General features: G+C 39.9%; 1 protein-coding gene across 1 annotated transcript in view; it reads right to left on the bottom strand.

The window, feature by feature from the left end:
• The window catches only part of LOC113824985 (multiple C2 and transmembrane domain-containing protein), a 99,995-nt gene that overhangs the window by 57,987 nt on the left and 29,508 nt on the right, over positions 1 to 12,500 (bottom strand). The window contains exon 2 of the mRNA XM_070123218.1: positions 6,360 to 6,468. Coding sequence (XP_069979319.1) covers positions 6,360 to 6,468 — 109 coding nt within the window. The remainder of the gene's footprint in view (positions 1 to 6,359; positions 6,469 to 12,500) is intronic.

Here is a 12,500-nt window from a genome sequence, read left to right as displayed (position 1 = left end):
AATTTACATGTAGGAATAAACTGATAAAGTAATCCATATAAACTAATAAACTCATACCATATGAACACAAACTAATGCCATATAAACTAATACCATATGAACACACCATATAAATTAATAAACTAATACCATATGAACACACCATATAAATTAATAAACTAATACCATAAAAACAAAAAAAAATACCCTGTAAACTAATACCATATAAACACACTGATACCATATAAATACAAACTAATACCATATAAACTAATAATTTAATACCATGTAAATACAAACTAATACCATATAAATGAATATAAATACCATATAGATATAAAACCATATAAATAAATATAAATACTGTATAATACCATATAAATTAATACCACACACTAATAACCTAATACCATGTAAACACAAACTAATACCATACAAATAAACATAAATACCGTATAAATAAATATAAATACTGTATAATACCATATAAACGAATACCATATAAACACACGCATAATGGCATGCGCATACTTATAACCTATATGAATAAAATAATATCAGCAAAAAATAGACACGCGTATATATGCATACAGACACAGACACACGCATACGAACATATAAACGAACAAGTACACAGTAAGAGTAAGACTGCCGACTTCCCTAAATAACCTGTCAAGTCTAATATGTTTATGCGACACACACACACGAGACACCCACATACGCATACATGCACACAGACGCGCACACGAACACACACACCCACACACGAGACCCCCCCCCCCCCCACACACACACATGAGACCCCTTCCCCACCTCACACACACACACACACACACACACGAGACCCCCCCCCACACACACACACATCCCCCTCCCCAACATACCCACGCCCTTCACACTCCTTTTACAACCGGCATAACAGCTCGGACGTTGTAAATGTGTCCTTCCGAGGTTGTTTACCTGGAGCAGTAAACCCGGAGCTTAATCCAGAGGGCAAGGCATGACCTGACATTCAACCTGGGTTTCCGGGAGGGGTGACCTTTGACCTTTGTTGTCCTAGCTTGTTGGCGTTTGATCTTACACCCCCCCCTCCCCTCCCCCACTCGGTGCGATGAATGGGGGGAGGGCGATCGTAGAGGATGTAGGGGGGGGGGGTAGGGAGAGAGACGGAGGGGGATAGGGAGAGAGAGGGACGGGGAGAGGGAAAGAGAGGGAAGGGGATACGGAGAGAGAGGGAAGGGGAGAGGGAGAGAGAAGGAACGGGGGAGGGAGAGAGAGGGAAGGGGATAGGGAGAGAGAGGGAAGGGGAGAGGGAGAGAGAGGGAAGGGGATAGGGAGAGAGAGGGAAGGGGATAGGGAGAGAGAGGGAAGGGGATAGGGAGAGAGAGGGAAGGGGATAGGGAGAGAGAGAGAAGGGGAGAGGGAGAGATAGGAAGGGGAGGGAGGGAGAGAGGGGGATATTGGTGAAGGATGAGAGGGATGATAATGAGCAGGAGAGGGAGAGGAAGAAGGAGAAATAAACAGATAGACTGACTGATATATAGGCAGAAAGCACATAGGAGAAAGGACGACGACAGAAGGAGGAATAGGAAGGAAGAGAAAGGAACAAGAGGACGAGAAACGAAGGAGAAGCAGGACGAAAGAGAGGAGACGGGAAGACATGGAAAGATGATGGAGGAGTAACAGGAAGAAGAGCCGGAAAGCAGAGGAAGGAAGGGAAACACAAAGTGGGTAAAGAGGATGCAGAGAGGGAAAGGGAAAGAATAAAGGTTGGAATAAAGGAATAGAGGAAGAACCAGAATGGGAAAAAAGAGGCAGGAAATTAGGAATAACTAAACAAGAAAAGAAAAGGGAGGAAGCGTGGGGGAAAAGGTGCGGATAAGGAGGAATTTGGAAAAGAAAAGAAAAAAGGGGAAAAAAGAGAGAGAGAAAGAGAGAGTGAGAGAAAGAGAGAGTGAGAGAAAAAGAGAGTGAGAGAAAGAGAGAGAGAGAGAGAGTGAGAGCAAGAGAGAGAGAGAGAGAGAAAGAGAGAGAGAGAGAGAGAGAGAGAGAGAGAGAGAGAGAGAGAAAGAGAGAGAGAGAGTGAGAGAGATGAAGAGAGAGTGAGAGAGATGAAGAGAGAGAGAGTGAGATGAAGAGAGAGAGAGTGAGAGGAAGAGAGAGAGAGTGAGAGAAAGAGAGAAAGAGTGAGAGAAAGAGAGAGTGAGAGAGAGAGAGAGTGAGAGAAAGAGAGAGAAAGAGAGAGACAAAGAGAGAGAAAGAGAGAGAGAGACAGATAAACGTGTATAGAACAGAATCAAACAAAGATTTAAAAAAGGAGAAGAGGAGAGGTGATACTAGAATGAAAGAGAACAAGAAGCAAGGAGATAATAAATCAAAAGAAAACAAGGAATGAGCAGAGAGTAAAAGAGAAGAGAATAAAAAAACAAAAGAAAACAAGAAAATAATAAAACAATAGAAAAGGAGAAGCGAGAAAATAAAAAGAAAACGAGAAAAACAAAACAAAACAATATTGAAGAAAAAAACAAGAAAAAAATACAAGAAAAAAAAGAAAACAGAAAAGAATAAAACAAGGAAGAAGAAAGGAAGAAAGAGACATTGTATATCTTTCTTCGTATCTATTCCTCTATCTCCAGGCGCCATTTTCCCAGAGATGGCCAATACGGGATTTTTTTTCCGAGATACCAATCATTTTTTTTCTTTTTTTCGAAATACCAAACTTTTTTTCGAGATACCAATATTTCTTTTATTTTTTTTTTATACCAATCTTTTTTTCAAGATACCATTTTTTTCGAGATATCAATCATTTTTTTTCCTTTTTCGAGACACCAATCACTTTTTTTCTTTCTTTTCGATACCATCTTTTTTTCGAGATACCAATTATTTTTACGGTACCAATATATATATTTCTTCGAGATACCAATCATTTTTTCCCTTTTTTCGAGGTACCAATCTTTTTTTCGAGATACCAATCATTTCTTTTCCATTTTTTTCGAGATACCAATTTTTTCCCCCATTTTTTCGAAATACCAATCATTTTTTCCCTTTTTTTTCGAGATACCAATCTTTTTTTTCTTTTTTTTTTCGAGATACCAATACGATGGCAACCTACTTTTCGAAAATGATATTACACTTATTAAGGAAATAATCTTAAACTATATGATGCTAACAATCACGGTGATATATTGATTGTGATGATAACTATTTCAGTGACGATGATAATAACAATTATAATGATGGTAATGATTGTAATACTGATAACGATAATAAACAATGACAATAATGACCGTAAATAAAAATAACCAGGACAATAGCAATAATAAGATAATAACAATAACAGTAACAACAACAATGCTAATAATAATAATTATCATTATCATCATCATTATAGCAATAATAATACTAACAATAATTATAACAATTATTATTATTAGCATTATTACTATAATAACAATAACACCACCACCACCATCCAAGGTCTAAATAAGTACCCAGCAATAATAAAAACAATCATAATGAAAATAAGAATGATAACAATCACAATTGTTCAACAATCACAATAAGAACAATATCATTATTATGATTATTGTCACTTTTGAAAATAACAAGAACAATAGCTATACCAATAATAATGATAATGATATCAACAAACAAGAAAATCAATAAAATAGGTCACAGCAAAAAGGACAAAAATAATAACGATAATGTTTATGGTGTGCCTGTGAATGTGTATGAATGTATGCGTGCGTGCGTGTGTGTGTATTCGTGTGTGTGTGTGTATGCGTGTGTGTGTGTGTGTATACATGTGTGTGTGTGTGTGTGTTTGTGTGTGTGTGTGTGTGTGTGTGTGTGTGTGTGTGTGTGTGTGTGTGTGTGTGTGTGTGTGTGTGTGTGTGTGTGTGTGTGTGTGTGTGTGTGTGTGTGTGTGTGAGCGTGTGTGTGTGCGTGTATGTGTGCGGGCATGTGCCCGCGCGCGCCTGTGCATGCGCATGTGTCTATGTATGTGTGCGTGTTTATATATATATATATATATATATATATATATATATATATATATATATATATATATATATATATATATATATAAATTCTCTAGCTTCCCATCTGTACATAAAAGAAAAATCCGAAGTTCCCTCCACAGAAAACGGAAGAGAAAACAGAAAACAGAAAACGCATCCCGGTCGAGCGGATCCGAACACAAAACGAGACTTCCAGTGCAGCGAGCGACGCATCCGGACGAGCGGAAACACCTGCTGCCACGGATCCGAACGAAATACTCTCTCCACATCGGTTTTATTCGGTTGAAGAATGACAAAAATATATTTTTTTCTTATTTCATTTTGAAGAATGCCAATATTAAAGTTTTTTTTTTTTATCTTATTTCATTTCATTTATTTTTTTCTAAATACGTTGTACTCATATTATAGATGAAATCGATAAATTAGTATTTGCCGTTTTTTCTTATTTCATTTTGGGTCTACGCAGAATTTGATTTAAATTGACAGATCATTAACGGCGTAATTCCCGCTTTCATTCCGCGTTCCTGACAAAATTAAATAAAGAATAATAATAAAATAATAATAATCACTGGTTAGGACTTCACCCTTAAATTGAGACGCAAACATCAGATTAAATTCATACATGCACTTCAAATACAAGAAAAAAATAAAACAGAAAAAAACAAAATATGATAAAGACAATAAAAAATAAGAAGACCAAAGTGAGACTACAATAAAATGAGAAAACAAAAATAAAATGACAATAAAGCCAACAAAAAAATATACATACAATAAGAATTGGCACGAAGGAAAAGACAAAGTGGAACTATAAGGTATGCGAAAGAGGGAGAGAAATGAAGGAAGAAAGAAGTAGAAGAAAATAGAAAGAAGAAAGCGAGACGGGAGAAAGAAAGGTAGAAGGAAAGAGAAAAATAGGAGGAGGAAAAGGAAGGGGAAGAGGAAGGAGAGAAGGAGGAAAGGGAGAGGAGAAGGAGGAGGAAGGGGATGAAAAGGAAGGAGGAGGAAGAGGGTGAAAAGGGAGAAGGAGGAGGAAGGGGATAAAAAGGGAGGATGAAAGGGAGAAAAGGCAGGAAGAGGAGATGATGATGATGAAGGGGAAAAAGAGAGGAAGAGGATGGCAGTGAAGGAGGAAGGGGAGGAGGGGAGGAAGTCAAATAAGGAAGAAAAGAAAGAAATTGGGATAAGAAGATAAGAATATGAAACATGAAAATGGAGCTGGAAGGAAAGTTAATACCTGAACATATAACAACAACTTGAATTAAGCAACACCAAACAAAAACATAAAACCACAGAAAACGGAGAGACGAGGTTACCAGAAGAAGAAATCACACACACACACACACACACACACTCACGCACACACATATATATATCTGTGTGTGTGTGTGTGTGTGTGTGTGTGTGTGTGTGTGTGTGTGTGTGTGTGTGTGTGTGTGTGTGTGTGTGTGTGTGTGTGTGTGTGTGTGTGAGAAAAAGTAAATTTAGACATACGACAAAAAGAACATATAGAACATCTAAATATGAAAAAAGTAAATCTAAACATACAACAAAAAAAAGATGCAAAAATATTCAGAAATTGCAGTACCAGCGGCTGCAAATATCCTGCAATTAAAATGCTATTCGACATGATCACATTTCATTCGTTGGCGTGATGCAACACAAAATACTCGACTGAAGTGCAACGAATATTGAAAAAAAGGTAAATGAAAAGTCAGAAATCCAATAATGCTTAAATCGTTTCCCTCACGACTCTAGAAGGAGAGAGAGAGAGAGAGAGAGAGAGAGAGAGAGAGAGAGAGAGAGAGAGAGAGAAAGAGGAGAGGAGAGAGAGAGAGAGAGAGAGGAGAGAGAGAGAGAGACAGAGAGAGAGAGAGCGAGAGAGAGAGAGAGAGAGAGAGAGAGAGAGAGAGAGAGAGAGAGAGAGAGAGAGAGAGAGAGAGAGAGAGAGAGAGAGAGATGTGTATATAGATACATAGATAAGTACATATAGACAGATTATATATATATATAAAATGAAAAAAACGAATAAAGACACATTCAACCAAAACCACAAAGTACACTAATACTACATATATATATATATATATATATATATATATATATATATATATATATATATATATATATATATATATATATATATAAACTACGGAAATACAGAACCACAACATTAAACAATAATAAAGACAATAAAAAAAAACAGACTACGGATAACAGCCAAAAAACAATAAGTCAGTCCCCCCTACCTCTCCCCTGATCCCGTTCTCGATCGGTTGATATATATACACGGAAACTACGGAAATACAGAACAACAACATTAAACAATAAAAAGACAATAAAAAAACAGTCAGTCCCCCCTACCTCTCCCCTGATCCCGTTCTCGATCGATTGAGCAGGTCAGAGGCTGACTTCGAGAAGGAGCGACGCATAGATCCGCTCTGGTGACCATTTTCTCGATTACTGCCCACGCCTGCGAAGAGAAGGAGGATTTATAGGGAGGTGTACAATGAGGGGGAAACGGTGTGGGATTTAAAGTTTTTTTTTGTTTTTTTTTTTTTTGGGGGGGGGGGGGGTGAAACGAGGAATTAATTGGAATTTGTACAATTTGATAAAAATGTTTATCATATGGGGAACATTTCCTCGATGCAGCCCAAGCCTGCGAAGAGAAGGAGGATTTATAGGGAGGTGTACAATGAGGGGAAAACGCTGTGGGATTTAAATAGTTTTTTTTTTTTTTTTTTTTTTGGGGGGGGGTGGAACGAGGAATTAAATGGAATTTGTACAATTTGATAAAAATGTTTATCATATGGGGAACATTTTCTCGATTACTGCCCACGCCTGCGAAGAGAAGGATTTATAAGGTGTACAATGAGGGGAAAACGGTGTGGGATTTAAAGTTTTTTTTTTTTTTTTTTTTTTTTTTTGGGGGGGGTGTAAAGAGGAATTAAATGGAATTTGTACAATTTGATAAAAATGTTTATCATATGCGGAACATTTTCTCGATTACTGCCCACGCCTGCGAAGAGAAGGAGGATTTATAGGGAGGTGTACAATGAGGGGAAATACGGTGTGGGATTTAAATAGGTTTTTTTGTTTTCTTTTTTTTTTTTTGGGGGGGGGGGTGTAAAGAGGAATTAAATGGAATTTGTACAATTTGATAAAAATGTTTATCAAATGGGGAACATTTCCTCGATGGAGCCCACGCCTGCGAAGAGAAGGAGGGTTTATAGGGAGGTGTACAATGAGGGGAAATACGGTGTGGGATTTAAAGTTTTTTTTTTTTTTTTTTTTTTTTTTTTTTTTTTTTTTTGGGGGGGGGGGGTGTAAAGAGGAATTAAATGGAATTTGTACAATTTGATTAAAATGTTTATCATATGGGGAACATTTTCTCGATTACTGCCCACGCCTGCGAAGAGAAGGAGGATTTAGAGGGAGGTGTACAATGAGGGAAAAACGCTGTGGGATTTAAATAGTTCTTGGTGGGGGGGGGGGATGTTGAAAAAGAAAATAAATGGAATTTGTACAATTTGATAAAAATGTTTTCCTGGATGGAGCCTGTGAAGAGATAAAGGATTATAGGAAATGTAAGCTTGAAATAGTCTTGAAGAGGAAGGCTACAGAAAGCGAGATAAAGAATTCACAGAAATGTTTACAATTTGATAAAAGTCTATATAATTTCTCGATTACTGCCCACACGCCAAGAGAGAAGAGAATTTATAGGAATATGTACAATGAAAAACAAAAAATAAAATGCTGCAGGATTAAAATAGTTCTTAGGGGGGGGGGTGACATTGTAAAAATGTGTGCAATTCGAAAAAATCTATATTATACGGTGAACATTTTCTCGCTTACTACCCACGCCTACAAACAGACACGGAATTTATTTGAATGTATTACAAAAAAAAAAAAAAAAAAAAAAAAAACTGGAGGGGGGATATCAAAAGAAAATGAAATTTATTAAACTTTAACAATGAAAAATGGAATTGTGATTCGGCAGCGAGTGGGAAAATACTCGAAAATTGATGACAATGCAGAATATTGTTGTGGCTGTTGAAAAGATTCAAATGGCAGCCAAAAATACATGCCAAATATATTCTCTCTGATGTAAATAACATATGGGGAAAAATACCAATTAAATATAAACCACTCATTCTAATAAATATATCCGAAAAAGAATCTACCTATGCAGAAATAAAGAAATAAACAAAATAAGAAAATACAAATACACAAAAATACCAAAAAAAAAAAAAAAAAAAATGCATACATAAATAAAAGAATATCACAAAAACAAACAAACAAACAAATGCATACATAAATAAAAGAACAAAAAAAAAAAGAAAATTGATCTCGAAACAAAATCCAATAAAACGAACGATTAAAGCCGAAACACCGGCTTCTCGCCCCGATGACGAACGGATATTAGGTCAACCAAGACTGTAAGTCCCAGACACACGGGGAGGTGTTAGGGAGGGAGGGGAGGGGAAGGCGGGAGATGAAGAGGAAATAGAAAAATCGTAGGAAATACGATGTGTGTGTGTGGGACGAAGGAAGGGAAGGAGGGAAGGAGGGAGGGAGGAGGGATGGATGCATGGTAAGAAGGGGAAAAGAGAGAGAGAGGGAGGGAGAAAGAGGGAGGGAGGGAGGGAGGGGAGGGAGGGAGAGGGAGAGGGAGAGGGAGAGGGAGGGAGAGAGGGAGAGGGAGGGAGAGACAGAGACAGAGAGAGAGAGAGAGAGAGAGAGAGAGAGAGAGGGGGGTGAGGGAGAGGGAGAGGGAGAGGGAGAGGGAGAGAGAGGGAGAGGGAGAGAGAGAGAGAGAGAGAGAGAGGGAGAGAGAGAGAGAGAGAGAGAGAGAGAGAAGGGGAGGGAGGGAGGGAGAGAGTGAGAGTGAGAGTAAGAGTGAGAGTGAGAGAGTGAGAGAGTGAGAGAGGGAGAGAGAGAGAGAGAGAGAGAGTGAGAGAGAGAGAGAGAGGGAGGGAGGGAGAGAGAGAGAGAGAGAGAGAGAGAGAGAGAGAGAGAGAGAGAGAGAGAGAGAGAGAGGGAGGGAGGGAGGCAGGGAGAAAGAGGGGATTATGAAGGTATAATAACGATGATTTCTTATCTTACTATGAATATCCATGAGAAAGAGAAAAAAAAGAAAATGATAGGAATATGAAGAGGAGGAGGAGGAGGAATAAGAAAAGGGAAGAGGAGAATATGACTAGAGGAAAAAGATAGATAAGAAAAATAAGTAAATGTAAAGAAGGAAAAGGTGAAATAAAAGAAGGAAAATAGAGAAAAAATGAAAACAGAAAAAGAAAGAAGCAAAAAAAAAAAAAAGAAGAGAAAAAAACGGATTATCTCTCTCTCTCTCTCTCTCTCTCTCTCTCTCTCTCTCTCTCTCTCTCTCTCTCTCTCTCTCTCTCTCTCTCTCTCCTTCCACTCTCTTTCACACGAACTGACGGTTTGTTAATTGCACTTGAACACTTGCGAAGAAGTTAACCATCTCCCAAGATCCGTTTCTCATTTTTTCCATCTTCCATTTTCCACTTTTTTCTTTCCCATTTTTTTCCATTTTCCACTTTTTTCATTTTCCATTTTCCACTTTTTTCTTTTCCATTTTTTTTCCATTTTCCACTTTTTTCATTTTCCATTTTCCACTTTTTTCTTTTCCACTTTTTTTTCCACGTCTCTCATTTTCTTCTATTTTCCTTTTTCTTCCATTTTCCACTTTTTTCCATTCTCTTCTTCGCTCTTCCAACCTCGACTTTTTTTCCTCTTAAAACTTTCGTTTCTCGTTTCAGTTTCTCTTCTGAGTGTTCCTTATGCTGTGGATTCTTTTTTTGACTTTGTTCATTCTACGTATCTTCTCTTTCTACCCTTTTTTCCTCCCTTTTCCTCTTTTCTCTCTCCATCCCTTTCTCTTCCTCTTCTCTCTCTCCCTCCCTCCCTTTCTCTTTCTTGCCCTTCTTCCTCTACCTATCTCTTCCTCCCATTCCCACTCCACTCCTCTCCTCTCTTTTCTCTCCCTTCTTCTCATTCCCACTCTGCTCCTCTCTCTTTCTCCCCTACTCCTACCTCCCTCCCTCTCTTTCCCCTTCTCCTAACCCCCCTTCCTCTCTCTCGCTCTCTTCTTCTCCCTCCATTCCCCTTCCTCCTTCTCCCTCCCTCTATTCCTTCCTTCCTTCCTTCCCTTCCTTCCTTCCATCTCTTCCTCTCTCCCTCCTTTTCTTCCTTCCTTCCTCCCTCCCTCTCTTCCTTCCTTCCTTCCTCCCTCTCTTCCCTTCTACCTCCCTCCCTTCCCTTCCCTTCTTTCCCTCCTCTCTTCTTTCCTTCTTCCCTCCCTCTCTTCTTTCCTTCTTCCCTCCCTTCCCTTCTTTCTTTCTTTCCCTCTCTTCCTTCCTCCATCCCTTCCCACCCTCACTCACTCTCTTTCTTCCTTCCTCCCTCCCTCCCTTTCTTCCTTCCTTCTTTCCTCCCTCCATTTCTCTTTCCTCCCTCCCTCTCTTCCTTCCTTCCTCCTTCCTCCCTCCCTCTCTTCCTTCCTTCCTCCCTTCCCTTCTCTTCCTTCCTCCCATCCCTTCTTTCCCTCCCTCCATCCCTTCTTTCCCTCCCTCCCATCCCTTCTTTCCCTCCCATCCCTTCCTCCCTCTCTCCCTCTCTTCCTTCCTTCCTTCCCTCCCTCCCTCCCTTCTTTCCCTCCCTCTCTTCCTTCCTTCCCTCTCTTCCCTTCTTTCCCTCCCATCCCTCCCTCCCTCCCTCCCTTCCCTTTCCCCTTCCCTCCCTCCCTTCCCTTTCCCCTTCCCTCCCTCCCCTCCTTCCCCCTTCCCTCCCATTCCTTCCTTCCCTCCCTTTCCTTCCTTCCTTCCTCCCTCTCTCCAATTTCTCATACTCTCTCCTGGGTCATAAATTTCCACTTCCAGACAAAGGCAATCAAAGAACGTTCAGCGAGACATGGTGGCGGCTTCGTGATGAACGAGATGAGGGAGGGTGTGAGTGAGTGAGTGAGTGAGTAAGTGAGTGAATGGGTGAGTGAGTGAATGAGGGAGAGTGTGAGTGAGTGAGAGTGTAAGTGAACGAGTGTGTGAGTGAGTGAGTTAGTGAGTGAATGAGTGAGTGAGTGAATGAGTGAGTGAGTGAGTGAACGAGTGAGCAAGTGAGCAAGTGAGTGAGTGAGTGAGTGAACGAGTGAGCAAGTGAGTGAGTGAACGAGTGAGTAAGTGAGTGATTGGGCGAACGAGTTAATGAGCGTGAGTGAGTAACTGAGATAAAGAGTGAGAGAAGAGTAAGCAAATAAATAAACATGTGAGTGAACATGTGAATGAATGAGTGAACGAACAAAAAAAATAAACGAACAAGCCGGTTAATGAATGAACAAACGAGTAAATGAATGAGCGAGTCAACGACTACGTAAACAAGTGAGTGAATGAGAGAAAGAGCGAGTGAAAGAGTGTAAAAAAAAAGTGAAAGATACATGTCCTCTTTGCATCAGACTCCGAGTGTCTTTCATGCGCAGTAGTCCACTTCAAACGAGTGCCATAAAAAGGGTGCCAACACGACCCTGGCGAAACCACGCTTTGCAAAGGGAATAAGGGAGAGGGAGGGTTAGGAAGGGAGGGAGAGGGAGAGAGAGGGAGGGAGGAAGGAGGAGGAGAGAAGAAGGAGGGAGAGAGAGGAAGGGAGGAGAGAGAGAGAGAGAGAGAGAGAGAGAGAGAGAGAGAGAGAGAGAGAGAGAGAGAGAGAGAGAGAGAGAGAGAGAGAGAGAGAGAGAGAGAGAGAGAGAGAGAGAGAGGAGAGAGAGAGAGAGGAGAGAGAGAGAGAGAGAGAGAGAGAGAGAGAGAGAGAGAGAGAGAGAGGAGGGAGGGAGGGAGGGAGGGAGGGAGGGAGGAGGGAGGGAGGGAGGGAGGGAGAGGGAGAGAGAGAGAGAGAGAGAGAGAGAGAGAGAGAGAGAGAGAGAGAGAGAGAGAGAGAGAGAGAGAGAGAGAGAGAGGGAGAGGGAGAGAGAGAGAGAGGGAGAGAGAGAGAGAGAATGAAAGAGAAAGAGAAAGAGAGAAAAAAGAAAGAGAGAAAAAAGAAAGACAGCAATGACAACAATAATAAGAACCCTACATTCTCAAGTCTGCGGTATTTACTCGCCACGTAAATTACGCTGTCACTTTCTCTGTTCCTTCCCACTTCTTTAAAATACACGCACGAATATCCGCCGCTGCAATTATAACATCATTCTCTCATGTCCATGCGCCCCTTTAACAAAGCCTTGTAATTAACTGAATTGACGGTCAACATCAATTAATGCAACTGCTTTATTATATTTTAAATTTATAAATTTAATAAATTTAAAATTATCATATTTATTATATTTTCTAACTAAATGCAGTTAAAATACATTAGATTCATTATGAATGGGTGACAGAAATCGACCTCGTCCAGTAATGAATTGTATGAACACAAAAATAAACAAATAAAAGTCACAATCATACAGACGCACGCACGCACGCACGCACACACAAAATGAAAGGAGAAGGA

Source organism: Penaeus vannamei, chromosome 6 (genome assembly GCF_042767895.1).
Source record: "Penaeus vannamei isolate JL-2024 chromosome 6, ASM4276789v1, whole genome shotgun sequence".
Classification (NCBI taxonomy): Eukaryota; Metazoa; Arthropoda; class Malacostraca; order Decapoda; family Penaeidae; genus Penaeus; species Penaeus vannamei.
Note: the sequence above shows the minus strand (reverse complement) of the source record. Positions and strands in the feature narration are given on the sequence as shown.